Source organism: Protopterus annectens, chromosome 11.part0 (assembly GCF_019279795.1).
Source record: "Protopterus annectens isolate FY-2018-M chromosome 11.part0, PAN1.0, whole genome shotgun sequence".
NCBI lineage: Eukaryota > Metazoa > Chordata > Ceratodontiformes > Protopteridae > Protopterus > Protopterus annectens.
The window spans coordinates 1,492,996,989-1,493,024,968 of record NC_056745.1 but is presented as its reverse complement, the minus strand read 5'-3'; the positions used below and the strand labels follow the sequence as shown (position 1 = coordinate 1,493,024,968).

The window sequence follows — 27,980 nt, the reverse complement described above, 5'->3', positions numbered from 1 at the left end:
AAAAAATTAGTCCCAAGACTTCATAACTAGTTTAAAAATGCAGCCGGGCACCAGTCAAAAATCTCCCTTCAAAAACTGAAGTTGAATACTTTAACTCAGCCTTCCTCAATATGCTAAACATCTTGCCCCCCCCCCTCAAGAACAATAAGGATAAAATCCAGTTATGCCCCCTGGCTAACCAAACAAACAAGATCTCTGTTAAAACTAGAGACAAGGCCTGGGAGATATGGCTCAATGGTCAAACTACAACTATCAAACAAACATATCTACAACTATGAAATAAATCTAACAAATGTATTGGACAGGACAAAATAAATTACAACAGCAGTATCCAATCAAAAAAAATCAAAGAAAGCCACAAATATTCTGGGCTACCATCAAAAAATTCCTACAGCCAGGACAAACTAGTACTCCCCCCTCCCCTACACTCACTGATACTAAAGACAACATAGCCTCACAACTTAATGAATACTTCACTGAATCCTTACTAGCCCTCACAAATAACTGCTCTTCCCCTACCGAGACTCAGAAAGTACCCACATTTGATACTAACCTGTCCCAATAAATATAAACAAATATCTCAAAAGGCTTAAAACCTACTACATTTGCTGCAGTCCATCTTCCTGCTGAATATGTAAAAATCGCTGCAGAAGTAATAACATCCTATCCATTATCCATATGAATCCATTTCAGAACAAGCCCCTAAAATGGAAAGTATCATATATCATCCCTCTACATAAAGGTGGAAACTCGACAGAATTATCAAGTTACTAGCCAATAGCTGTACTACCACAATTATCTAAAATACTTGTGAGGTGCATCCATTCACAAATCTCTCCAATAACCAACAGTCCTCTGTCTAACACTCAACATGGTTTCCATCCTAATCACAGTACCACCACTGCCTTTGTTAACTTTATTATTAACCATCATCACAATGAAGGCAATTTAGTTTCCTCCATTTTTCCTGATCTATCCAAAGCTTTTGATATTGCCTCTTATTTTAAACTGTTAACTACACTCTCAGAACTTAAACTTAACTATGCTGCACTTACTTGGTTCCAGCAATATCTAACTGGATGCCAGTAAGCTGTAAACAAAATCTCTCTTCACTAGTGCCTGTAATCTTCGAGGTGTACCACAGGATCTATTCTGGGTCAGTCTCATGTTCTTTATCTTTCCTAACGATCTTCATATTGCCACCCTACTTGCCTCTGTAGTTCAATATGTGGATGATTCCACCCCAACACTATAAACCCCCCCCGAAAAAAAAAATCACAGAGCAGTCATTCAATAAAACTGAATCTTGGCTAAACAATGCACAGCTTACCAAAACAAAATTTGTGTGCTCTTCTGCCCAACTAGAGCTGCAGACCCCCACCCACCATTCAATATATCATCAAACCATACAATTATTTCTCCAGTTTCCCAAACAAAATTATTTGGAGTGGTCATTGACCATACTATGAAATTTGACATGCACATATAACAGACAATAAAAAGTTCACAAAAAAACAGGAACGTTATACATAAATCAGCACTTTCTAAACAAATCTTCAAAGGCCACTACAGCAAGAAAGTATCTTATCTCTACTCTACTATACACCTCACAAACTATCACAATTAAGAAATCTGATCTAGCAAAACTCAAAACTTGATATAATAAAAATCACAAGGTTTGCTACAGAATCAAATTTCAGATCCCATCATTGTTTGGCTTTAGAACAACTATCTTTGCTCAAACTACCAAATCAACTCACCTTCTCCCATCAAATACTAAATCAGCCAGAAAAAACACCAGTACTTCTAAATCTACTAATATACTACACCACTAACAGGGTATTACGTTACACTAACAAATCCTTCTTAAATATATCCAAACCTAACAATGCAGCTGGATTTTTCACTTTACTCAAAACTGCATAGCCAAAACCTGGAATCCCCTGCTACTAAATATCAGAACTACTACTTTCAACTTTAAGAAAACTTCTCAAATTACACCGATCTGAATCCTGGACCTGCTCTTGCAACAACCCTGGTTAGGAAATAAATTGTCATAAGGCAGCTAAAAGAACACAACCAGTCATTTTTGTATTTGAATAGTATACCCTACTAAGCATATGTATACTTAACTTGCTTGTATTTCTTTACCTCCAATCACAGCACTGGTATTCTTTTTATTCCTACCTAGACTACGATTGTATCAGTGAAATGTAAAATATGTATTTTTCATTTTGTGCTTGTACTTCAAATTGAATTAAGAAACCGCGGTGGTGCAGCGGTAGCATTGTCGCCTCACAGCAAGAGGTTCTTCCATTCGATTCTTGGCTGGAGCCTTCTGTGTGGAGTCTGCATGTCTTCCCGTGGTGTAGTGGCGTTCGAAAGACATGCATAAATGGGTGTGTCTTTGCTGAAGGTTGGGCGTCGAGCTGTCACCTCGGCACTGTAAAAAATCTACTGTGGCGATCCCTAACCGGGAAAAGCCAAAAGAAAAACACCAACAACCTAAGATTGAATTAACATTTATATCTGTACGTTGTATACGTATCGTACTGTTATTTATAAATGTGGAGGTTTTCTCCATGGGCCTCCACTGAAAAAGGACATTTTGACCAATCAGACTTTCCTGGTAAACAAAAGTAAAATAAAATAAAGTGTAGTAGTGGTCAGGATTCAGTGCTATGGTAACATGCTACATTCCAACTCCCCTTAAAATTTAAATTTATTAATGTTTCAGACTAGTGAAGTAGACACTGCATACAGCAGGGGTATGAGGACCATTGGGTTAAAAAATGTATTATGCACTGTTTGTAGAACAGTTACTTGTTTTCAGTAAGTAGATGGAAATGGACAGCCTTCTTGAAAGCTGGAAGACTATTTCTATGCCTTATCTTTAGTCAATGCAGACAAGGCCTTTGATAACTTAAGATGGACATACTTATTTCAAGTGTTGGAATTATTTTACTTCCTGTCCTCCTTTTTAAACATCCTGTGAGGTATACATCAAGGTTTATGGCAGTAGTGTGCGCGGGACCCTATATTTCACAACCCTTAAACATCTCAAGAAGAGTCAGGCGAAGTTGCCTTTTAGCACAACTTCTATTGATTTTTGAAACAGAAGATCTGGCTATGATTGTCAGAAAATTATTTCAAATGTCCTGTCAGAATAGCAGGGGGTGGAAGGTGGCACAGTATTACTGTAGACAATTTGTTAATGTTTCTTAACAATTCACAGAAAACTGTTTCTGTATGATGGGAAACAGCAAGGTTGTCAAGCCTTTCATGGATACAATATAAACCCTCGTAAGTCTATATTAATGTCGCCCACTCTTTCCATCCCCCCTATGGATTGCAGCACATAATTTTATACATAATCCCCTGTATTTCTTATACATAAGCATTCAGCTGGCATCCACCTCAGCTGGGACTAGGTATCTGAATTACCAGACTATTCAGATGATAATACTTGCATTCATACCTCTCAACTTTCCAGATCTCATTATTTGACTTTGTTGCTTATAAATTTTTGGTTTTCTGGCAAACTGCTGAGGATTGAAGTCATCACTAAATGACATATGTTTGGGTTTCAGATTTCATATCATTTAGAAAATGCATCCCTACACAAATCCGTTTACTCTATCAACTAAGTTGACAACAGGAATATTTAAACTCTGTCCATATCTTTAGGCCTTTGCCACTCCTCCCCATTATTTTAGGCTTTCCACAAATTTCTTGCACCACGAGGTTGACAGATACGGTTGCATGCATACAAGAGTGGGCAACTTTGAGCATCCTGTTTGATACAGAGCTGCTGTGTTTTAAAATAGTTTCTGCATCCAAAAATTTAATTTATTTATTTAATGGGTAAGTGAGCTGGTCAAACTAACCCTATTCAAGCCATGACCCAGACTCCCAGCAAACAAAGAAATATTATAAACTAACCAAAGCAATTGGTATTATGAAGTAAACACCACCACTGTATACAAGTTACAAGTTTTTAAATGTATTTTAAATGTAAAGTATGAATACAGTCAAAGTTACTTGGGTTATTAATTGTTATCCCTAAAGCAATTACATTGGTGAGGTGCTTTTGTAGTGTTTTTTTTTTTTTTTTTTTTTTTTTAATTCTTTTACAGTACAGAGCATTCCAATTTCAAGCAGTGGGCCCTACACGTGAGGTTTTTGCACCTATTATATTTGGAAGTAAGGGTGGATAAGAAAACTTCCATAGTCCTGGCTCTTAAGAGTACACGACTATTCACTGAATGGTAGCCAATTTCTAAGAGGCATGCAGTATGTTAGTCTTATTATTTTGAAGACACACCCAAGAAGGAAGATGACCCTATCAACTATGGAAAGTCAGTTGACACCTTTCAGAAGGTCACAATGATAAGTATGTGAATCATCAAGCAAATCCGAAGATCTTATTTTCTACCATTTGTAGTCTTTCGGTATTGTTAGCAGAACAGAATACTTGCATTTGGGAAGCAGGACATTCTTAGCAATGACTAATGTAGTTTTTGTGGTCAGCAAGCACGAGCTCTCAGTTTTATTAGTGATGTTGATGTGTGTATGGGTCATAAATGTGAGGGACTGAGTATGGTACCCAATACCTACATTCGTTAACAAAGGGATAATCTTGTTTTGCATCTGAACAGGATGGATTTTTGAAGTCTTGCCTTTTTATGTGGAGTGGAAAACAACATTACATTTTTTTTCTTTGGACTGATATGCTCGCTTGTAGCTGACCAGTGGCATGACTTAGAAAAACTTGTTTGGAGTTGTGATTGTGGTGATAGAGCTATCAATCCAAAGGTAAATCCATCATCAGCATAGAGAGTTTAAGTGAAGAAAATTCTGTAGGTAAGTCGGTAATGAACAGGAGGAGGAGTAAGGTTACAACAGAACCTGGGGGGGGGTCTCATAACTGTAAGGTTCCTGTGGTTGAATATTGCTTATAGAAGACTTGGAAAGACTGGTCTGACAGATGGATAATGAACCAATTAACAGTGTTGTCAAAGTTAAATTTTCTAAGCTTGTTAATCAGAACCGTCTGGCTCACTGATTCAAAAGTATGTCATATCCACAAATGCTTTAGCTGTGAGTTAATCCTCATTTATGTTATACAGCAGGTTAGCAGCTGAATGGAGAGTTGTTGCAGTACGGAAAACATTGCAGAAGCTGTGTTGTTTATCAGAGAGCAGTCCATAATTGCTGATGTGTAAAATAAATGATTATACAGATGTTATTTTACAAAAATGTTTGGAGTTGGAGAGAGGTTAGAGATGGGAAGGTAGTCATAGTCATTACGGGCTGTTATCTTGTGAAGGGGGTATGATGAAGTGCTTGAATTTGGGGGAGGGGGTGCAATTTCTGAGTTGATGGACTGGTTAAAGATGTGCCTGAGATGTGTGGGAATATAATTAACAAATTTCTTAAGGAAAACAGGAAGGAGAAGAAACTGCTGACAATTTTTGAATTTTTTACAAAGTTGTGCCACTGTTAACAGCACAAAAACAAAACTCACTTGTATTAAACAAGCACTCCTTTTGATGCATTATATTTGGTAGAAACTCCCTAGGAGGAGATGCTGCACTCCTGAGTCTGTTGTCTGTCAGACAAGTTGTTAAACCATGGTCACCATTTGCTTGAGCTGTTGGTAGCTCAGAGGAATGTAAAAGATCCCGAGATATCTGTCAAAAAGAGCAGGGAAAGTTCTCCCAGCAAATTCCTCCTAGTAGTAAGGATATCACACTGGGTTTTCCCAAAGACAGGCTACTAGCCAAGTGGCGTTAACCCATTCAACAAAAGTTAGATAAATAAAACAAAACAGTGTAAGAAACTTTTCTGTGTGGAAGTTTTTCACTTCTAGTATGTCTAGTTCATCACTATATATTAAAAAGCAGAAAATGGTAGTAGAAATAGCAAACCTAAAACTATCCTAAATCAAAAAAATAAAAAAAAAAACTTATTTTGAAATATTAAGGCATTGCTGCCTTACAGCAAGAGGTTCTCCAGTTCGATTCTCGGCTTGAGTGCTTTCTGTGCGGAGACTGCATGTCCTCCCTGCGGTCACGTGGGTTTCGTCCAGGTGCTACGGTTTCCTCCCACATCCCAAAGACATGTTGTAGGTGGACTGGATGCTCTAAATTGGCCCCTAGGTGCGAGTGTGTGCCTTGTGTGGAAGGTTGGGCACCGGGCTGGCAAGTCAACACAAACTCCACTGCCAATCATCCTATGACCGTTGTTCTGCTGTGGCGAACCCTAATGGGAAAAGAACTAAATGAACAGAAGAAGAATTAATATTATACAGAATTATTAACTCTATTAGGTATTCACAAGTAATCTATGCAGGGCAGCCAGGCTGTTTCCAGTCAAAAATCCTCCATTAAGCACACAGACAAGTGATCCACACAAAACAAAGAATAAACAGAATGAGAGTTGCATCCCAAACATTCTGACTATACCTGTTATCAGTTATAGAAGTGGTTTACTTTGCTGTAAAACAAAGTGTAATAGCATACCGTGTTCAATTCAAATCCCGCCACCTCATCCTTACTAGTGTGACATTCAAGCTGGAGCCTACTAAATGTCCCAATAATTTAAACCTTACGTATTTTAAATAAAATTAATAATGATGTGGTATCTCTTATTAAACAGATTACTAAAAAAACTTTGTGAATTTATCAAAGACATTATAATACATGGTTGGAAATATTTAAACATTAAACCATTTGGCAATCAAAAAAAATATATTTAGGCTTCCAGAAAAAAGTACATTGTCCAAAACAATCTATTTCCATAAATTGTTAACATTGATCACTTTTGTCCCTCTAGACTTCTTCAGGTCTATGTACAAGAACCCTAAAAATATATAGCTGCAAAAAAATCTTACTAAAACTAACCAATATGCATATTAAAAAACAAACCAAAATATATCGCTTTCGTCCCTTTAGACTTCTTCAGATCTGTGTACAAGAACCCTAAAATATATATAGGTACAAAAAATCTTACTAAAACTAACCAATATGCATATTAAAAAACGTAAATCAAAATGTAAACAAGAATACAATCTTATACGTACATTTAATGAGCAAGTTAAACCAGAAGTATTTCAACTTTGTGCTGGCCAGTGTGGGACAGTAAAAAGAAAAATACTGTCCTTAATAAAGTACTGAACACTCCACATATCATCATCTTCTTTCGGCTGCTCCCGTTAGGGGTCGCCACAGCGGATCATCTGTTTCCATTTCTTCCTGTCCTCTGCATCTTGCTCTGTCACACCAACCGCCTACATGTCCTCTCTCACCACATCCATAAACCTTATCTTAGGGCTTCCTGTTTTCCTGTTACCTGGTAGCTTCATCCTTAGCATCTTTTTCCCAATATACTCAGCATCCCTCCTCAGTACATGTCCAAACCAGTGTAATCTTGCCTCTCTGGCTTTGTCTCCAAACCTTCCAACCTGGGCTGACCCTCTAATTCACTTATTCCTAATCCTGTCCACCCTCATCACACCCAGTGCAAATCTTATCTTTAACTCTGCCACATCCAACACTCCATATAAAATAACACAAATTACCACATTGTTTACAGGATTAATTTTATTTCATTTTTCAACTGTCCTTAATTCAAGTATTAATTTTAGTGTTATTTGATATGGAGTGAACTATATACTTATTTTACACTTGTTGACCAGGACAGTTCAATTGGGCTATGCAAAAACTAATTTATTCCAACTTTAGTTTCTTGCGTTAAAGTCAGTCAATGTTGCTTGCTGTGTGTAGGGCTATATGCATGTGGGATTCCATAGTGTTACTGAAAACAGGAGTTCTCTGCTGATGACTACTGTAAGGTCTTTGATATTTCTCAAGGACTTTATTCGATACTGCAAAATCTTGATGGTAGAGCGTTATACTCACTGTACATAAAAGTGCTGTAAACATTTACTGATGTACCCCAGATAGTTTTTGTATGCCATGGCCGTGATATCGCCCACAAAGGAATTAATCGCTCTGACATTGTTGCTGGTTAACGAAGCTTCTTGACATAAAACACTACATTTTTATATTCTATTGTTTTTTTATTGACATCTGGAAACTAGCATTAAAATGAATTTACTCTAGATTAATGTAAGTAAAAGTAAACTTTTTTTTAAACAATTCAATGTGCTAATTTCCACAGTAAAATAAAATGAGAAAATTTCAGCTCATATGATGTTTGGTCGTTGATCCCAGACCAGGAAGCAGATGCCAATTACAATATTGGTTCTCAGGCAAGCACTAGGCTAGCTGACATTGTGGGCCATTTTTAGTCTAGGCAAATTCCTTTAAAGAAAATCAAACCTTGTGCCTTGTACTTATGAGGTAAATATCCTAACCATTATTCTAACCCCTAACACGGTTGGGATATTAGTCATCCACTGCTACACACAAAGTACTGATTTCAAAATGAAAGTGGATTTTTCCAACTCAAACATTCAGAAGCATACATTTTTTCAAGTGTCATTGAAAAAGTATAATGTACACAATAACAGGGAACAAAGATTTAATGCGACATACACTACTGAGTACATAAGTGCCTGTGTTTCCAGTTGTTGAAGGAAGGTTAATCTGTGTTACCACCTCGCACATTTACTATGTGAATACAATAAATGTATTCTGTGTAGCTGAAGTACCACATTTACTCGTACCTTTGGATGGTCCTCTTCTATGCTTAGAAATTCAGGGTCGACACCCACAATGCTGACACATTCATTACTAAAGCTCCACAGCCAATGGTTCTTTTCTTCAGCTCTTGAGCATGTAGACTTCCTTTTACACCTGCGAAAAAAGAATTCCAGTCATGTTTCTGGACTAATTGTGTCTGGTGCCCTATAGCACATACAGTCTATTCAAAACCTTTTAAGTATTTATTAAAACAAATTAAAAAAAATGCACTCTCAGAGAAATATATGCATAAATGGAACCAAGATAAACTGCACAAATTGGAAGCCCTTTTTTTGTTTTATCTTCTGCAGTTAAATACAGGGGTTATGGCTGCAAACTGTAGTTCCCTAGGGCACAGGGCTTGATTTCTAAAGCTGTCATCTGCATGCTGTGTGACACTGAACAAGTCAGTTAACCACATATTGTTGCTGGGTTGCCTCTAAAAAAGGATCATGTCCAGTGGGTCTCCCTGGTTAGTAAACAGGATTTTTATTAAGTAATCCATCCATCCACTTACCTACTTAGCTATTTTATGCTTATTTTAAAACATACAAGAAAAAAAAAACTGCTGTTAATATTTTACGTTTCTGGTTTATACGTTTTACACATCACTCTCTTTTGTCAACTTTCAGTAATGTCGAGCAGTCCACTCAACTTTTGTTTTGTTTCTATTTTGCACAAACAGCAATGTACTCTGCTGATAAGATGCACATGTGACAAAGTATATTTAACCACACACAAAGTAAAACAGGTACAAAATAATTTAAGAGATAGCCCATTTTATCAGCACAATAATGCCTTCCAGGGTGGGTGACTTAGGGAAAGAACAGCATTTCTAAGAGGGGGGAGGAAACCTTCACCTATGGAGTTAGTTCTCCCAACATGACTTGGTAGTCTGTAATTTACCATGATGACCATCCTGTCAGTTATTGGTTGCACAACCGTTTGGTCACACATTATGTTTACCACAATCTCTCAAACTTCAAAGCAGCACGCATAGCTCATTTGTATGAGATGTGATTTTGTAGACATCACACTAGGGTTTTGGCAAGGGTGCCCTTTGGCCACATTTCTCTTCACTGGGGCTACTGAGCCGCTGGCTACACTTCTGAGACATACCATCTACCCACCTAGTCAGCCAATCTTATCCAGCCAGCAAGAAGGAATATTTCGACGACCTGCTGATTTCTCCGGTAATTCCACAGGCTCTCTCATGTCTTGGTGGAATATTCTCTGCAAATGACAGCCAATATAAGGGTGTAAATCAAATTCTTCTAAATCTACTTTAATGATGTGCAATTTCCCACTTCCTCCATCAAACTTAAGTGTGATTTCCCTATTAATACTCCCTATTTTAAATACATACGGTACATCTTTCACCCCAAAAGATTAGGGGATCTGTGTGGAGTACATTCAGCAGGTTGTAGATGACTCTCAGAAAACAGAGGTCCTGGAGTGTTCCCTTTGAAAGAAGACTCGTCCTCAAACACGACTCTGTACCCAAAGAGATCATGGATCCTGCAAAGTCTTATTAAGAGATAAGCCATTTTAACCCAATCTCCTAAATATCTCATCTTATGTCCCAATAAATATAGGAGTTGTGAACCAATTCATTTGTGGGTACATAATTTATGGCTATAGCCTTTGTTTTATCTTCATTAATTTTGTATCCTGAAAAGATGTGAAATTGTCTCAATGTCCCATAACACTAAGAAATCCTTTTCTGGATTATTCAGGGGCAAAATATCTGCAAATAAAGCCAGATTTTCTTGACTTCCATACCAGTTATATCCTTACATTTTATCAATTAGATCCTTACATTTCTATGTCCCTTATTTTCTTTGCCAATGGTTCTACATATAAGCAAACAAAGGGGACACCGCTGCCTGGTTCCTCTGCTCAAACACAGGTCATCGGAGAGGAATCCTCAGACTAATTCTTGCCTCTAATCATTCATATGTATTTCCAATTACCGTTCCATTCCCCTGCTTATAAAATCACAACTCGCTCTGAAATGCTTTCTCTGCATCAAGACCCATCAACAACGGAGGTACTTTCTTACACTCTGCTTCCCCCTGGATCATCATTGTTCTATTAATGTTGCCAAATGTTTGTTTCCTCTCCACAAAACCACACTGATCCATATCTACCAATTTTGGCAACACCTTTGCAATTCTTTTAGCTAGTATGTAAACACTTTATAATCATGGTTTAAAATTGAAATGGGTCTACATGAAGCCAAGTTTGAAGGGTCTTTGCCATTTTTAGGTATAACAGCCGCCACAACTTTCTTCTAAGATGTTGGTTCCTCCCTACCTTTTAAAATACTGTTTAACAAAACCTTTCAGATCTGTATTATTTTCTTCCCTGCTGTTTCCAAACTTCCACAGGAATACCATCTGTTCATCAAGGCTTTCCTGAAGATTGCTTATACATCACTGTTTTTATATCGTCACTTCCTATCTTAACTGTTATTTACCTTTAACCTTGCCATATTTAAGTCTTCCATAAACATTTCAAATTATACTTTTTTTTTTTTTTTTTTTTTTTTCCGCCTTTCTCTGCTTTATACCAATTTTCATGAAATTTACAGAATATCTCTAAAACCTCTACAGGTTGCCTGGCTATTTTTCTTGTTATGGGCTCCCTAAGCTTGGCAACAACCCTTTTAATGGTCTGTTGTCTAAGCTGCTGTGCTAAAAGTTCTTGTGCTCTGGAGTCATTATCAAAACATTGCTGCTTAACTGCAATCTTAAAGTCATGCATATAATTCTAGATACTTCTTTATTTTTTCTTTAGCACTCGGCATTTTCTCCTCTTCTTGTGTCAGATTCCCCTTATTCTTCAATACCTTAACCTTTCTCTGTCCCTCTAAATCATGTCTATTGCTTCTTAACCATCTCTCTCTCTATCTCTTTTTTACTTGGACCTCATTTTTAAATTCCAGTTTTATTTTATCCCAGTCACTAGCCAAAACTTCTGACAATATTTCTATCTTCGCTAATAACTCTCATCTAATTTCTATGACATATTCTTTACATTAATCTCTTTTTAACAAGCAGGTGGGAAGGTGCCAGTGTCACTTTTACTTTGCTACCTTGCATTTCTATCTTGTTTTTACTGGTACATGATCAGAAACATTTACTGGACGTGTGCTGAAGCTTTCATCTAAATGCACAAACTTCTGTGAAATATAATTTCTATTTAGTCTATCCCGGTTATTGTACATTGGGCCAATGCTATGTAAATTCTGACTTCGTATTTCTAAATTCACATCTTCCATACCAAATATTTTCATAAATTTCTGCAGAAATCTATCCTATTTTGTTATATTGTCCCTTTTAGGTCCCCATGATGCATCCTCACTGTTGCAAGTCAAATTCCAATTCCCACCTATAAATAATATTCCCTGCTGAAAGCTGATTATTTCTCCCAAAATGTTCTTAAACTCCATAATAGCATTTTCAGTGGAATATAAATACATGACAATACAACCCCCACTTGTCAACAGTCACTATCACAAATCTACCATTTTTATCTTTCTTCCTCATCTATCACTAATGGAACCCCTCTAGCAATTAGGATAATTACCCCCTTTTTCCTCTGTCCCTGATATTATGCCAGATATCGATTCCGAAATCCTCTCTGTGAAATTCACATGCTCATTTCTTTCCAAATATGTATCCCTGCAGCGTTGCGGTTTGCACTCTGCATTTCTTAACATAATTCAATATTCTGTCCTTTTTATCCATACCCGCAAAGTCATTCATGTTCCAGTATAATTTGGACAGCATAACCATCAGGATAAATTGTTCTCACCTATTATACAAGACAGATTTTTTGAATGTGAATTTCCAGATTTTGTGTTACATGCAGATACCAATATTTGACAGGATAGTCTTCTGTACAGTTATTACTTCTCATCTCCATTTGAGCCGATGTCACACTTTAAGACTTTTTGCTTTAATGAAAATCTTCAGACAAAAAACTGAATAGAAAATGCTCTCATCCCCTCTTAACTTGGAACAAGCACACAAAACTACGTACATCTTCAAAACATGAAGTTTAACCATTTGGGTCTTCAAAACATGAAGTTTAACCATTTGGGAGGGAAAGAAATGCCCCAAATTGAAGGCTGAATGCATGTATACATGTTAAGGAAAATCATTAACTAAAGTTGTGAAAAAAATATAGCATAAGTGTCAAAAAATCAAAGCACAAGAAAGACGGTTTCTCAACTATAATGGACGAAGTGTGGTCAGACGTATGAGCAGTGAATGCAGTTGAAGTTTGACCAACAGGAGTAATTAAGGCACAAGCAAAGCTATAATTTGTGCACAACCAGTGCCTCAGCTATAAACAAAAGTGTGACATATGGTTAATTTTTCTACATAAGCTCGTTACTTACTCTCCTTCTGTTACACACCAGCCACAGTAGGGGTCTCGTGACTTCATGCAAGATTGACAGTCCTTGTAATCATTGCACGTCTGAACAGGAATGTAAGTTACCTGCAGAATTTCAAAAACAAAAAACTTTTGATCTGTTAATTTCACCATCAAGACATCTGCAATCATTTTAACCAAATGTCACTTTTCTGTTGTGAATATATCACTGTGACTCACTTCTCCTATTAGCCAACAAACCGTATTTGCAAAATGAAAACGCTCAACATTTTAAAAACAGTAAAATAGTTAAAAACATGTTTTTGTAGTAAATCATATTTTACCAGGCCACTCTAATATCATGTATGAAACATATTACTACATAATTTAATGATCATCATCGTCTTTTGGCTGTTCCCATTAGGGGTCGCCGTAGTGGATCATCTGTTTCCATTTCTTCCTGTCCTCTGCATCATGCTCTTTCACACCAACCACCTGCATGTCCTCCCTCACCGCATCCATAAACCTTATCTTAGGCCTTCCTCTTTTCCTCTTACCTGGCAGCTCCATCTTTAGCATCCTTTTCCCAATATACCCAGCATCCCTCCTCAGCACATGTCCAAACCAACGCAATCTCGCCTCTCTTGCTTTGTCTCCAAACTGTCCAACCTGAGCTGACCCTCTAATATACTGATTCCTAATCCTGTCCATCCTAGTCACACCCAGTGCAAATCCTAACATATTTAACTCTGCCACATCCAGCTCTGACTCCTGCCTTTTTGTCAATGCCACCATCTCCAACCCATATAACATAGCTGGTCTCACTACCCTCTTGTAGACCTTCCCTTTCACTCTTACTGGTACCAGTCTGTCACAAATCACTCCTGACACTCTCCTCCACCCATTCCACCCTGCCTGTACTCTCTTCTTCATCTCTCTTCCACATTCACCATTACTATGAACCGTTGATCCCAAGTACTTAAACTCATACACCTTTACCAACTCTACTCCCTGCATCCTCACCATTCGTCTACCCTCCCTCACATTTACACACATGTATTCTATTTTAGCCCTGCTGACCTTCATTCCTCTCCTCTCTAAAGCATATCTCCACCTCTCCAGGGTCTCCTCAACCTGGTCCCTACTCTCGCTACATATCACAATGTCATCTGCAAACATCACAGTCCATGGGGCCTCCTGTCTGATCTTATCTGTCAACCTGCCCATCACCACTGCAAATAAGAAAGGGCTCAGAGCTGATCCTTGATGTATGCCCACCTCCACCTTAAACATATCTGTCACTCCCACCACAGTCCTCACCAATGTCACACTACCCTTGTACATATCCTGTACCACTCTTACATACTTCTCTGCCACTCCCATCTTCCTCATACAATAATTTAATGACACTGCTGTAAAACACCTGACAATTGATCATATTAAATTATATAATGATACCACTGTAGTCATACCTGACAACAGATCCTATTACTACACAATGTAACGATGTTGCTGTAGTCATACCTGACAACAGATCCTATTACTATACAATGTAATGATGCTGCTCTATTCATACCTGACAATAGATCCTACTACAACATAGGTAGGTACTAGGTTATTGGCCCTAGGGCATAATTAAACCTAGCCATAAGTTTTGTGCTATAGCACTCCCTCCCAGGTGGTTTATTTACCTGCACCCCTGTCGAGCAGGGCCATAGAAGTGATTCCCGGTGTGAATTTCCTGTTTCCCATCCACTGATCCAGATTTCTCTTGAAGACTGCCAATGAGGAGCTCTGCCTTACATATATGGGACCCTATTCCAGAGCAAGGGGAGTCGCTGGGACATGAATCTGTCCCTCAAACATGTCCTGTTTATTGATGATGTTAGGTTTATGCTCCTTGAGCGTGTAGCTCTGGTGGATTGGGTTTTCCTTAGGTGGAGCATTTCTAGCAATTCGGGGTTTGACATAGCCTTGTATGTCAGGCAGAGATCACCTCTGAGTAGCTGGTATGTGACAGAGTACAGTCTGTTGTTTTAGCCTCATGGCATAGGGCATCTGTTTAAGACCCTTTATCCTCTCTGTGAGGTACTTTTGAGGCTTCTCCAGCTGCTGCAGATGTTTCGCTAGGTACATCCCGAATGGGGCATTATATTCAATAATCGGTCTAATTAGTGATGAGTACAGGGGGATAATAACTTCCTTGTTCCTAGATGCAAACCCCTTTGTGATAAGGTGGGCCATGTAGAAGGATTTTCTAACCACTTTAGCAATGTGGTTGTTGAAAGAGAGGTTACTGTCTACTCGAGTCCCTAGGTCCCTTATCACACTCTGTGATAAGTGGGTTGCCACCTATGTTGTAGCTCATAGGTGCTTGGTTTTTCCCAAAGGGGATAACAATGCACTTTTTGGCATTTAGTTTGAGGCCATGGTTTGGGCACCATGTATCTGTATCCGTAAGACCCTTTTGAAGGATGTGAACATCACTAGGACTCTCTATTATGGCTCCCAGTTTGCAGTCATCTGCGAACTTTGTTAGCCATAGTCCCTCCGTGTTTGCTTGTACTTCTGAGAAGTAGATACCAAACAGGAGGGGTCCCAGGACTGAACCCTGTGGTACACCACTAGTCACAGGTTTGGAGTCTGATCTGGTGTTTCCTATTCTCACTGAATGGGTTCTATCCATGAGTCAGTTTGCAACCCATCTTGTTACATAGGGGTTTATATTTAGGTTGGTGAGTTTGTCTATAACTCCCAAGTGGGGAATGGTATCGAAGGCCTTTGCAAGATCAAGGTATGCTGTGTGAAACACCTTGCTCTCATCTATTGCTTTAGTGACCATTTTGAAGAAGTCAACCAGATTTAGGAGACAATGACCTTCTGTTCACGAACCCAAACTGGGTGGGGTCCAAGGTTTGTAGGTTCCCAATGTCATTCTTTATGAGTTCCATGACGATGCGCTCCATGGTCTTGCAGATGAGACTAGTCAGGCTGATGGGGTGGTAAGTCTTGGGGTCAGTGGTTGCACCTCCTTTGTGGAGTGGTATGACTGTTGCCATGCACCACTCTATGGGCACATAGCCTGAGGTGAGGCTGTGGTTAAACATGGTATTAAGGTGAGGGGTTAATTCATTTTGGAGCTCATGTAGCATGCAGCCTGGGATGCTATCTGGTCCCATGGATGCTGTGTTTCTTGCCTTAGTGAGTGCTGTTTTCACCCGAGTGTGATTTTAGGGGCAGCACAATCTTCTGGTATGGATATGAGCCCTTTGGGGGAGAGGGTGAGCTGAAATTTGCACTGAACCTATCTGCCAATATATTGGCGATATCATTTGGTTCCGTGAATTTTTGAGCCGGTATGCTGTAGTTCGGAGCAGATCTGAGAGGTGCTACTGAGGTTTATGACATAGCTAAAAATGCTTTGCGATTGTCTTTGGTGTCCATTGCAATTATTCTTTCAAAGCTCGCCTTAAGAGTTTTTTTATGAGGGTTCTTAGTTTTTTGCTAAGGTTGGTCAGGGAGCCCCTCCATTCTTGGGTTTTTATTTTTTTTGTAGTAACTTCTACCTTCTATTATAGAGTTTATTTCTGGCCAGGGTTCTCCAAACTGGTTTTCTCTTTTTGGAGGAGTGGGTCTTGGTTGGGATAGCATGGTCCAAGCACTCATGTAGGTGCTTGTAGAATGCTTTTGTGCAGGATATAGCAGATTCAGTCATACTGACATTCTGCGTGGGAGTAGTGAAGTTTGCCACCTCTGTCTTGAGTAGCATAAAGTCTGCTTTGGAGAAGTTTTTCATCATGGTTTCTTTTGGGACAGGGATGGCGGTGATATGTGAATATCTAGGGTGATGAGTTTGTGGTCTGATCTGACCAATGAGGAATTTATGACAGGTGTAGCGCATTTGTCCCCCATGTTGGTGATGATCAGGTCCAGTATATTTTTACCTCTTGTGGAGGTGTTTACAAGCTGGTCCACAGCACTGGAGTTAATGTACTCCAGGAAGTGCTGACCAAATGTATTGGTATTTTTGTAGTTTTCCCAATTGATGTTTGGGTAATTGGAATCATCTAGTACAATGGTGTTTGGTTGGACTTTCATGTTTTCCAATACCTTGAGGAAGGCGAAGTGAGTGTCATGGGGCAGGGAAGGTGATCTGTAGCAAGCTACAATCTGAATTGCAGTGTTGCCCATTGTTAGTTGCACTTGGATGACTTCAGAGGCATCATACTTTGTAACTAGTTCGGAAGTGTGGTTATCTCTGATGAATATGGATACGCCTCCTTCCTTTGTATTTCGGTCAGGGTTTTGCGGCCGAAATGTGTGGTATGAGTTGTAACCTGGAATCGCTGGGGTGCTCTCTTGAGCCTTGAACCAGGTCTCCATTACTGCACAAATATTGATGTTCTACATGTTGAGGAGTGCCTCGAGAGACTGCATTTTGAGGTTTAGACTCCTAGCATTTAGCAGCATGACCCTCGGTTTATTATCGCTAGCACTTGTTACGGTGGTGGATTTGTTTTTTCAGCCATGCCTAAAAAAGGCACTATGGGGGTGGCAAGAGCCTTAGCCAGTATTCTGAATCCCAGGGGTGACAGGTGCAAGCCATCGATGGCAAAGCATCGAGGCTTGTCGAGCATGTCATCTCAGGCAGATACTGGATCCCCTATGAATGACACCAAAAACTTAGCCAATTGTTGAAATTTATCATTTTTCCTTGCACTGTGGTATCATACTTGGTGAGGGTAAGATGCTAGACAGGGCTAGGGTCATACCTACCTTGATTACATAATCAGAAAGCTCTTCTATGTCCCTTTTCATGTAGTCCAGGGAGGTACTTCTTAGTTTCTTCACACCAACATGGACAATGACAGAGTCATATTTGTACTTCTTGTGGAGTGACCTGAGTGAGTGGGTATTGTGGTGGATTCTAGTGCCCAACAAACGACTGACAGTGACGTTCTCCTTATCCAGCCTGGTGAGAGGGACATAGGTGTGCTTGACTATGGAGTCACCTATTACAAGTGTGTTAGCTATGGTGTTTTGCCTTAGGGACTGTGATTGTGTGGCACACTGGTTTTTGTGGTTATGTGATGATTGGGGTGTGTTTGTGGGTGTAGGTTGCTTGTGTGTCTGCTTTGGAGGTCTCTGTTGTTTCCACAGATTTTTATTTAGAGCCTTCGAATATGTCTTTATGTATCTATGTGGGGAGTTCGCATTTGGATGTATGGTGGGTCTATGTGTAGTAGGCGGTGTGCTGAAGGTTGCTAACTTCTCCTCTTGACTGTCAATTCCAGTCATGACTGGAGAGAGCTTTGCTTCAAGTTTAGCTATATAAGTGCATCTCTCACAGATTTTGGTGTCTTCTGGTTGGAGGAAAGGGTTGTCTGTGTACATGAGGCAGTTGTGACATTGCCTCAGGTATGCCCAAATTCATCAGGTGCACAGGGGAACCCGCTGGAAACCGGCTCTTTGACATGCCTGAATGGTTTAAGGAATTTGTTTTTGGGGAGAGTAATATGACTGTTCTCTACAGACAACTATTGGGGATCTAGTATTATAGCTTATATAGTGCTTCTGACTCTTTTTGTGCCAAGTGCTAGTCTAAAAAGTATTGATTTCAGTGCTAAAACTGAAAGAACTGGCAAGTACCAAGGGAAAAACTGAAGAGCAGACTAAGTGGGGCCGGGGATAACTTAACCCTAGTTAACCGCCACTGCGCGATGCGCAAAACCGCATAAATGTGACTTTATATCTGAAAGATTAAAGAGAGAGTTTAGCCCAAAACGGCCAATAAAACTTGATTCTGGGCAGAAACCAATGCTCCAAAGACAGGTAAACTGTTCAAAGCTCCCCACTCTCAATGGTGAGCAAAGAATCTTCCTTTTTGCCCAAGTAAGGTATGGCCAACACACAAGCTCAAACACAGCCCGGGTATCAACAGGTATCTGAAAAGTACAGTTTTGTACCTACCATAAATGTAGATGTTCGAAGATCCACATTGCTGCAGTCCTTACACTTGGGTAGTCCGCTGTCCTCGGTCGGCCCGAATATCAAAGTATTAGGCTGACGTCGGTCAAGGCGCTTAAGACTGACATCAGGACGTCAGGGTACAAATGCGCATGACCGACGTCATATCCTCAGTCTTTTCTTGCCCCAGATGTCAGAAGACCCTGAAAAGAAAGGTCAAAACCAAAAGACAGCAAAAAACAACCAGCCACCCTTGCACTAATCATATGTACAATATATACAATATCCACAATATTCACAACCCAAACCACACAACCGCCTCTAACTACAGAGGGGAAGGAGGGAGAGCAATGTGGATCTTCGAACATCTACATTTATGGTAGGTACAAAACTGTACTATGTTCTTCATCTCACATTGCTGCAGTCCTTACACTTGGGTAGAATCCCAAAGCAGAGGTAAGGGAGGATGGCAAAACTATAAAGCAGTAGGAGCTGCCAAAATGCCCTGTAAAATTGCAGTGGCAAAACCAGCCCTAGATTTAGAGTAAAGTGGAAGGTGGTAATGCTTAGAGAAAGTATGCACTGAACTCCAAGTAGCTGCCTCCAAAATATCTTTAGTTGCCACCCCTTAAAAGCTGTAGAAGTGGCAGTAGCCCTAGTGGAATGAGGCCTAATCCCAGCTGGAATCTCTTTACCATGATGGGAATAACAGAAAGCAATACAAAACCCAATCCACTTAGAAATAGTTTGTTTTGACACAGGCTTGCCCTGAGAACCCAAAGCAAATGAAACAAATAACTGCTGAGACTGCCTGAACCCTTTAGTTCTGCTCAAATAATATCGCAACTGCCTGTGTATATCCAAAGTGTGCAAAATCTTTTCCCCTTTATTTTGGGGTTTGCATAAAAAGTAGGCAAATGAATAGTTTGGTTTAAAGCCACACTAGAAACCACTTTAGGCATATAGGAAGGATTAAAGATACCCTATCCTTATGGAAAATTAAGAAAGGCTCAACCGCCATAAGGGCCTGTAATTCAGAAACCCTTCTCGCAGAGGTAATGGCCAACAAAAAAGCAGTCTTCCATGATAAATATTTCAACTCGGCAGTAGCTGCAGGCTCAAAAGGTTGTAGAGTGAGTTTCTCCAACACAAAATTGAGATCCCAAGCAGGAGTAGGAGCTCTACATGGGGTCTTATATTCTTTGCCCTCTAAGGAATTGCTTAAACAAAGGATGAGAAAACAATGGTGGGTGTCAGTCATAGTGAGCAGAAATTGCTGCAGCATGAACCTTAATAGAAGAGGACAAACCTTTGTCCAGTAACTCAGTAAGATATTGAAGAGCCACACTTAAATTAGGCTTAGAAACATCAAATTCCTTTGCTGTACTCCAAAATAAAAATCTCTTCCATTTATCTGCGTACACTTTCCTTGTACTAGGCCTTCTGGCCTCCAAAATAACATTCAAAACTTGCTGTGGAAGCCGAGACCCTCCAGGGTTTAAAACAGAATATGCCAGGCTGTTAGGTGAAGAGAGTGAAGTTTGACATTGAGTAAATGACTGTTCTCCTGAGACAGCAGGTGTGGAATCAAGGCAAAGGCCATGGAGGCTCCCATACCAGACTTCTCAGTAATGGGTACCAGTGCTGTCGAGGCCAATCTGGAGCTATTAAAATCATCTTTGGCTTGTCCTGTCTGACCTTCAGGAGTACCTTTGGGAGGAGAGGCAGAGGTGGAAAGGCATACACATGAAGATTGCTCCAAGTGAATGAAAGAGCATCCACTTTCCAAGCTGTGGGATGAAACCTTTTGTGCAAAACTTTGGCAGCTGGTAGTTTAGTGGAGAAGCGAACAGATCTATGTCTGGAGTTCCCCATAACACTGTCAATTTCTGAAATACATGAGGATCCAATTTCCACTCGTGGGGATCCATAATTTGTCTGCTCAACACATCTGCTAAGGAGTTCTGTGCTCCGGCAGAAACCTTGCCTGAAGATTTAGCTGTAAACTGAGAGCAGTCTCCCACAAAATCATTGCTTGTCTGCATAGAGGATAAGAATGTGTTCCCCCTTGCTTGTTGATGTACCACATGACAGTTGTGCTGTCTGTTAGAACCAACACCTGCCCTGGAAGAAGTAAATCCTTGAAAGCTATTAATGCAAATTGGACTGCTAACATCTCCTTCAAGTTGATATGTAGATGTTGAAGTCTGGCAGGCCACGTGTCTTGTACCCACTTTCCATTTAGATGAGCTCCCCAAGCTTTGTCTGAGGCATCTATCGTTAGAATCTGACTCTCCTCTGGCCGGGTCACAGAGAGTCCCTTGTTTAGGTGACATTCCTGAGCCCACCACAAAAATTCCTTTTGAATGCAAGGTATTATCTGAATGACAGTGTCCATATCTTGGCAGTGCTGTGTCCATACATTTTTGAGATACCATTGTAGCTTCCTCATATGCAGTTTGGCATTGGGAAGCACCAGAATACAAGATGCCATGAACCCCAAGGCTTGAAGGACTGTCCTTGCAGTCAGCCTGGACTGATGAGACAATTGATGGAAGTAAAGAAAGATTATTTTGTTTGTCCGGGTCAAAAGGCCATCTGGGATGCTGTATTCAGTCTCACACCCAGAAAGCACATGTCCTGAGAGGGTACTAGACTGGACTTTATTTCGTTCACAGAATACCCCAGGCATCTTAGCACTGCTATCACATATTGTAAATGATGAAGAAGTTCGTCCTTTACTTGGGCCAGAATCAGGCAATCGTCCAAATAAGGATAGATCTGTATTCCTCTTAGCCTGAAGAAAGCTATCACTGGAGCCAGAACCTTCGTGAACACTCTGGGCGCAGTAGATAAGCCAAAGGGCAATGCAGAGAACTGATAATGAGAAGTCCCAGCCCAGCGCAGATACTTCCTGCAACTTAGCCTGATAGGAACATGAAGGTAAGCCTCCTTGAGATCCAGAGTCACCATCCAGTGATCTTTGCCCAGCAGAGGTAAAAGCTGTTGTAACGTCAACATTTTGAACTTGGGAATGTCCAGATAAGTGTTGAGGATAGATAAATCCAAAATTGGTCTCCACGTGTTCCCCTTCTTTGGTACTAGGAACAGGCGAGAATAAAATCCTAGGCCCACTTCTGGCAGAGGGACTGGTTGTATGGCCCCTATTTGAAGTAGCAGAGAAATTTGTTTGTGAGCCTCTCGTCTTTGCTGAGGAGGAACGTCCGGCATGCCTTTGAAAGGAGGCAAGGTATGGAAATAAAACCTGTAACCTTGGTGTATGATATCCAATACCCATCTGTCTTGGGTAATCAAACTCCAATTTTCCTTGAAGAGTGCCAACCTTCCTCCCAAAGGTGCTGCCAGGCAAGAAGGATCTGGCAGCTGAAAAGGTAGGTCATTGGGCCTGTTTACGAAAGGACTGGCCCTGCCTCACCAAGATTGTGCAGGTGAACTCCCTGTTCTAGGTCTGAAGTAGCTCTGAGCTCTGCCCCTACCACGTCTAGATCTACCCCTAGACTGTGAATCATAAGAAGAATCGTCCACCCCTTAGCAGGCCAATTCCTACTAAACTTCGGGCTGAACTTGCAAAAATCTTTAACAGCCTGCATAGACTTAGCCTTGTCTTCCATTTTCTTCAAGACTGACTCCACAGGTGAACCAAACAACACATCAGACTGTAAAGGAGCATCCAAAATCCTTGTCTTAACATGGTCAGATAAATTCTGATCCCTCAGCCAGGCGTGCCTGCGAAGAACTGACCCAGTGGCAGCCACCCTAGACGAGGCCTGTACAGCATCAAAACCACATTGTAAAGAATGCTTACCCACCTGTTCAGAGACATGTACCAAATCTTGTAATTCTTTACACTCAATGCCTTCCGCCAGAGCATCTACCTTAGACTTCAATTGAGAAAGAAGATAGTTTTGATATTTCAACATGTGAAACTGGCAATTCAAAGCCCTCATAGCTAAGGTGGAAGAAGTATAGACTTTCTTTCCCCATCTATCCAAAGCTCTGGCCTCTTTATCTGGAGGAACCGGATTTTTTACAACAGAGGCCTTGACACCCTTAGGTCCCTGACTAACAGTTTCTGGGTCCGCCCTGGGACTCTTATAAAGATATTTATGAGCCTCAGGCACCCTGTAATACCTATCCGGTTTAACAGGAGCAGGAGGCAAAGAATCAGGATTAAGTGAAGCCTCTGCAAACACATCTTCCACAACATCCAGAACAGGTGGTATAGCCAAAGGCCTATGCTGGGGTAAAAGCAAAAATTCCCTAAGCCTTTTCCTGGAATCAGAGAAGTCCTGACCTTCCCACTTAAAATGTTCCCTCATCGAATGAAGAGTCTCTGAAAAAGAAAAATCCTCTGGAGGAGAAGCAGAAGGAGTAGAATCATCTACATCAGAATCAGAATAAGGAGAGTACTCCTGCAAGTCTTCAGCCGAAGACTCTGAAACATCCGAAGCCTGCTCAAAACTCCCCAACTCTGGTTCCACCCTAGGCCGCTTATCAGGAGGGGGCAAAGAACCTCTAATCAAAGTAATTAAATCTTCTGCCATTTTAAGCATGTGCTTCTTGGGCACAGATCCTGATGAACTAGGAGTGACACCAACAGAAGCTAACCCTGGCCTGCCTCTGGGAGAAGCCTTGGAAACAGAAGGAGAGGGCCTAACCACCCTAGGAAGGGAGGGGAGTACAGTAACCTGAGAAGCCCCTTCAGCCTGACCTGCCTCCTGAGAGGCCACATCCTGCAATATCAAAGTCTCCCCCTGGGACTCGAGAGAAGCCTCCGGAACCACCGTTCCACTGACTCTAAAGAACCGGCGTCGATGCACGGGACTCTTCTTGCCTGGGTTTAGCTGCTTTGTCTTTGCGCTTCTTGCGGGCCGGAGCATCCGGCGGCATATTATAATTGCACCGCTTCGAAGACCAACCTGGCACAATCTAACCGGCAATAGTGCGCTTATTGAACCTAGCACAAAAGCGACACCCAACAACGTCGTGCTCAGGCCCCAAACAAGGAATACACAAAGTATGATAGTCCCTATGCGGTATCTGTTTCCCACAAGAAATACAGTTATTCACTTTTTCTGACATCCGGTAAACCACTGAGGCAAGAAAAACTAAAATATTCCCCAGCGGGTACTTAGCCAACTTTGACTCGGTCTGAAACTCTGAATTGAAAAATTTCAGAGCGACGGCACTTGCAACGCTGCTTCTGCATCGGACCATGCGGCAAAAAAGACTGAGGATATGACGTCGGTCATGCGCATTTGTACCCTGACGTCCTGATGTCAGTCTTAAGCGCCTTGACCGACGTCAGCCTAATACTTTGATATTCGGGCTGACCGAGGACAGCGGACTACCCAAGTGTAAGGACTGCAGCAATGTGAGATGAAGAACATCTGGACTTTTCTAGCTTAGTAAAATGAGAAAATAGCAAGATTTTTTTGCTTTTGTTTTGTTTTTTCAGGAAAAACAGTAGAAACAGGTAATAAACAACTTTTCCAGTGCAGTAATGGCTATCACACTTGAGTGGGAAGCTAGACACAATTAAATACAATTTACAGCAAAAATGACTAACAAAGTGCAGGCACAAGTAAATGCAATTTTCAGTAAAAAAAATAGCATTTTGAGAAGCAATAAACGCCAGAAAACGAGTGGAAATAGTAGTAAAAAGCAAGAAAAACCTAAACACTCCAAAGTCTCTCCTTTTGTCTTTCTGGCACTGTAGGTCTCTGCAGGACTCCTGGGCAGGATCTGCTGAGCTTATACAGACTCAAAAACTGTGCAAATGCATTTTTTATATCAGAAAGATTAAAGAGATAGAATTTAGCCCAAAATACTACACAATGTAACAATGCTGCTGTAGTCATACCTGAAAATAGATCCTATTCGTACACAATGTAACAATACTGCTATAGTCATACCTGACAATAGATCATATTACTACACTATTACTACACAATGTAACAATACTGCTGTAGTCATAAGTGTCAGTGCATCATATTACTATATAATGTAAGGATATTTCTGAAGACATACCTGATAATGGATCATATTTCTATATAACATAATACCAGCCATTAGATCCTATTACTATGTAATGTAATGTAACAATATTGCTGTAGTCATACTTGACAATGGATCCTACTACTACACAATGTCATACCTATCAAAGGATCACATTACTACAAAATGTAACAATAGTGCTGTACACTTACTTCAGACAAAACATCATATTACTATATAACCTACTGATACTGGTGAAGACATACCTGATTATGGATCATATTACTGCATAACCTACTGATACTGGTGCAAACATACCTGATTATGGATCACATTACTACATAATCTACTGATACTGGTGTAGACATACCTGATTATGGATCACATTACTACATAATCTACTGATACTGGTGTAGACATACCTGATACTGGTGTAGACATACCCGATTATGGATCGCATTACTACATAATCTACTGATACTGGTGTAGACATACCTGATTATGGATCATATTACTACATAATGTAATACCTCAGCATGGATCATATTGTTATAGAACATAATACTGAAGTAGACATAACTGATAAAGAATCACTGCTATTAATCAATGACTAGATTAGTAATGACTAAGTCCTGGAGTGTCTTGTGAAAGTCTGACTGAAGAATGTATGACAAAGCAGAACAAAATTTAAAGAGGATTATTTCAGCAGGAATGGGAGTCATGGTGTCAGAAACAGAAAACGTACGGAGTGGAAGAACAGACCCCACATGAAACAGTGTGCAAGTATGCTTGTGTGTTTGTTACAGCAAGAATGTGCATGTATACCAACACGTGCGAATGTAATATATACATCTGTGCAGTACTGGTGCAAACAAGAAGTTAAACTAAAGTCCCTTCAACTTAACTTGTTGGCAGCTCAGGTGGATGTTAAAGATCCCAAGGCACCTTCCTAAAAGAGTAGGGGAAAGTTTAATGATGCTCCGGCCAAATTTCCTCTAGTAGTATAAATACCACCTTGAAAAGATATCACTAGCCAAGTAGGACTAACCCTATCAACAAAGGAAGGACAGACAGCTAGATAAACTGCTAGTGTGCAGATTTAACGGAAATGTTCTTGAATAGAACAGATTCAAAGACATGGGCTTCAGAGCAGTTCTAAAACTGTCGGATAATAGGTTGTAAACTCAGTGCCTATCTAGTTGAGCTCCATACACAAAGTGTACAAAAGACACATAATCCCAGTTGAAAGGCTAACATGGTGCATTTTAACCAAAAAAATAAAAATGTCAAAGGTCATTACCTGCCTTGAACAGCATCAAACTTAGAAAACAAATGAGCTGCTGAAATGCTGCAGTGCAAAAGAAAGACTACCAAAGATATATAAATAGATGTACATTTTACAAATAAGCATTATACATTACCTGGACCAAGGTGATTATCTTCTTCCTATATAGTGTTATACAAGTTCTTACAATTTCTAGAACTCACACTGTAAAAATAAATAAAACAAAACAGGTGCACACTTGCCACAGCAATGGACTTGGAATGGATTAGAATTCCCTTGTTGGGTACCATTCAGCTTGGTAAAATTCAAGATTATCCCTTATTACCATTGTCAGGGTATCATACACGGCCTTGGGGAGGTACACGTGTGACATCATACTGAGGACAGGAACAACAGGTTCAATTCTGCATTCCCCCAGTTCAACTCCAAATCAATAAGTAAGTAGAAAAAGAAAAGAAATGCCCAAGCAATGCGGCAATTCATCCTGCAGATATTGGGTGGACAAACCATCATGATGCAGGTTGCTACAAGACGTTAGAGTTCACCAACTGCAAAAGGCCTTCTCCTATAGTAAAAAAGATTTGATGCACATAATGTTGAACAACTTCTGCAGTGGGTAACTGATGGAAAGAATTCCAAGCAGTAAAAACTTAAATTAACTGAAATTGAAGAAGCTGGGGGCATCACAGAGAACTTCCACATTTGATGGTGCAAATCTCATATTTTTTTTTTAAAGACCTTTATTAAATTATCACTTAAGACAAAGGCAAACATAAATTATCATAAAAGAAAACAAACCATATCAACGAGTTTCCAGTTACACACATTATACATAGTGTTCTTTCATAACTATCAGTCCGATACTACATAATATGCAAAATCCCCACCTTCCCTTAAACTTCACTCCTCCTACAGACAATTATTCTGTGTGTATTGTTCCTACAATTTCCATTTATTTCTATGTAATTTGCTCCAACCACTTTCTAAATATCCCATTCCCAGTTTTCATCTCTGTTACTACATTCAGTCCTTCAAATGCAGTTGGTTTAGACTTCTATTTTCTAGTAATTTCCACCACCATGTTGTATATACACACACACACACATATATATATATATAGATATATATATATATATCAGCATAACAGAGCTTATCCACTGAGATCTGATGGAGGTTTTAGGTTTAGTTATAGGAATTTTCGTTCCGATTCCTCTAGACCTAATATTCCTGTTTCCCATTATTCTGCATCTAACCCAGTCCCAGCGTCGGTTTTTAATGTTGTGGATGTGGTTTTGGTGGGAATGTCTTATCAGCCACAGCAGAACATTTTCACCACTGCAGCTCCGTTTACTCCTTCCCACCTGAATTTGCCTCAAACAACACAGTCAAAAGTTTTACTTCAAAATATTCCAGCTACAGTTTCTGTGCAACCATCTCTGCCGGTGCAACCCTCTCTGCCTGTTCAACCTTCTTTAGCACCAGTCTCACTGCAGTGGACTATTGGTTCTAACAGTTTGTTTTTCTGGATCAGGACATGTTTCTGTGGGCAACAGTAATATTTTAGGTAGAGGTGCTACTATCATTTCTCAATCCCCAGCACTTCATTCACCGGTGCAGTC

At 40.1% G+C, this 27,980-nt stretch overlaps 1 protein-coding gene across 1 annotated transcript in view; it reads right to left on the bottom strand.

The window, feature by feature from the left end:
• The window catches only part of PLXNB2 (plexin B2), a gene marked incomplete in the record, with an annotated part of 671,705 nt that overhangs the window by 607,148 nt on the left and 36,577 nt on the right, over positions 1–27,980 (bottom strand). The window contains 2 exon segments of the mRNA XM_044087338.1: positions 8,693–8,822; positions 13,117–13,217. Of these exon segments, the coding sequence (XP_043943273.1) occupies positions 8,693–8,822; positions 13,117–13,217 (231 nt within the window).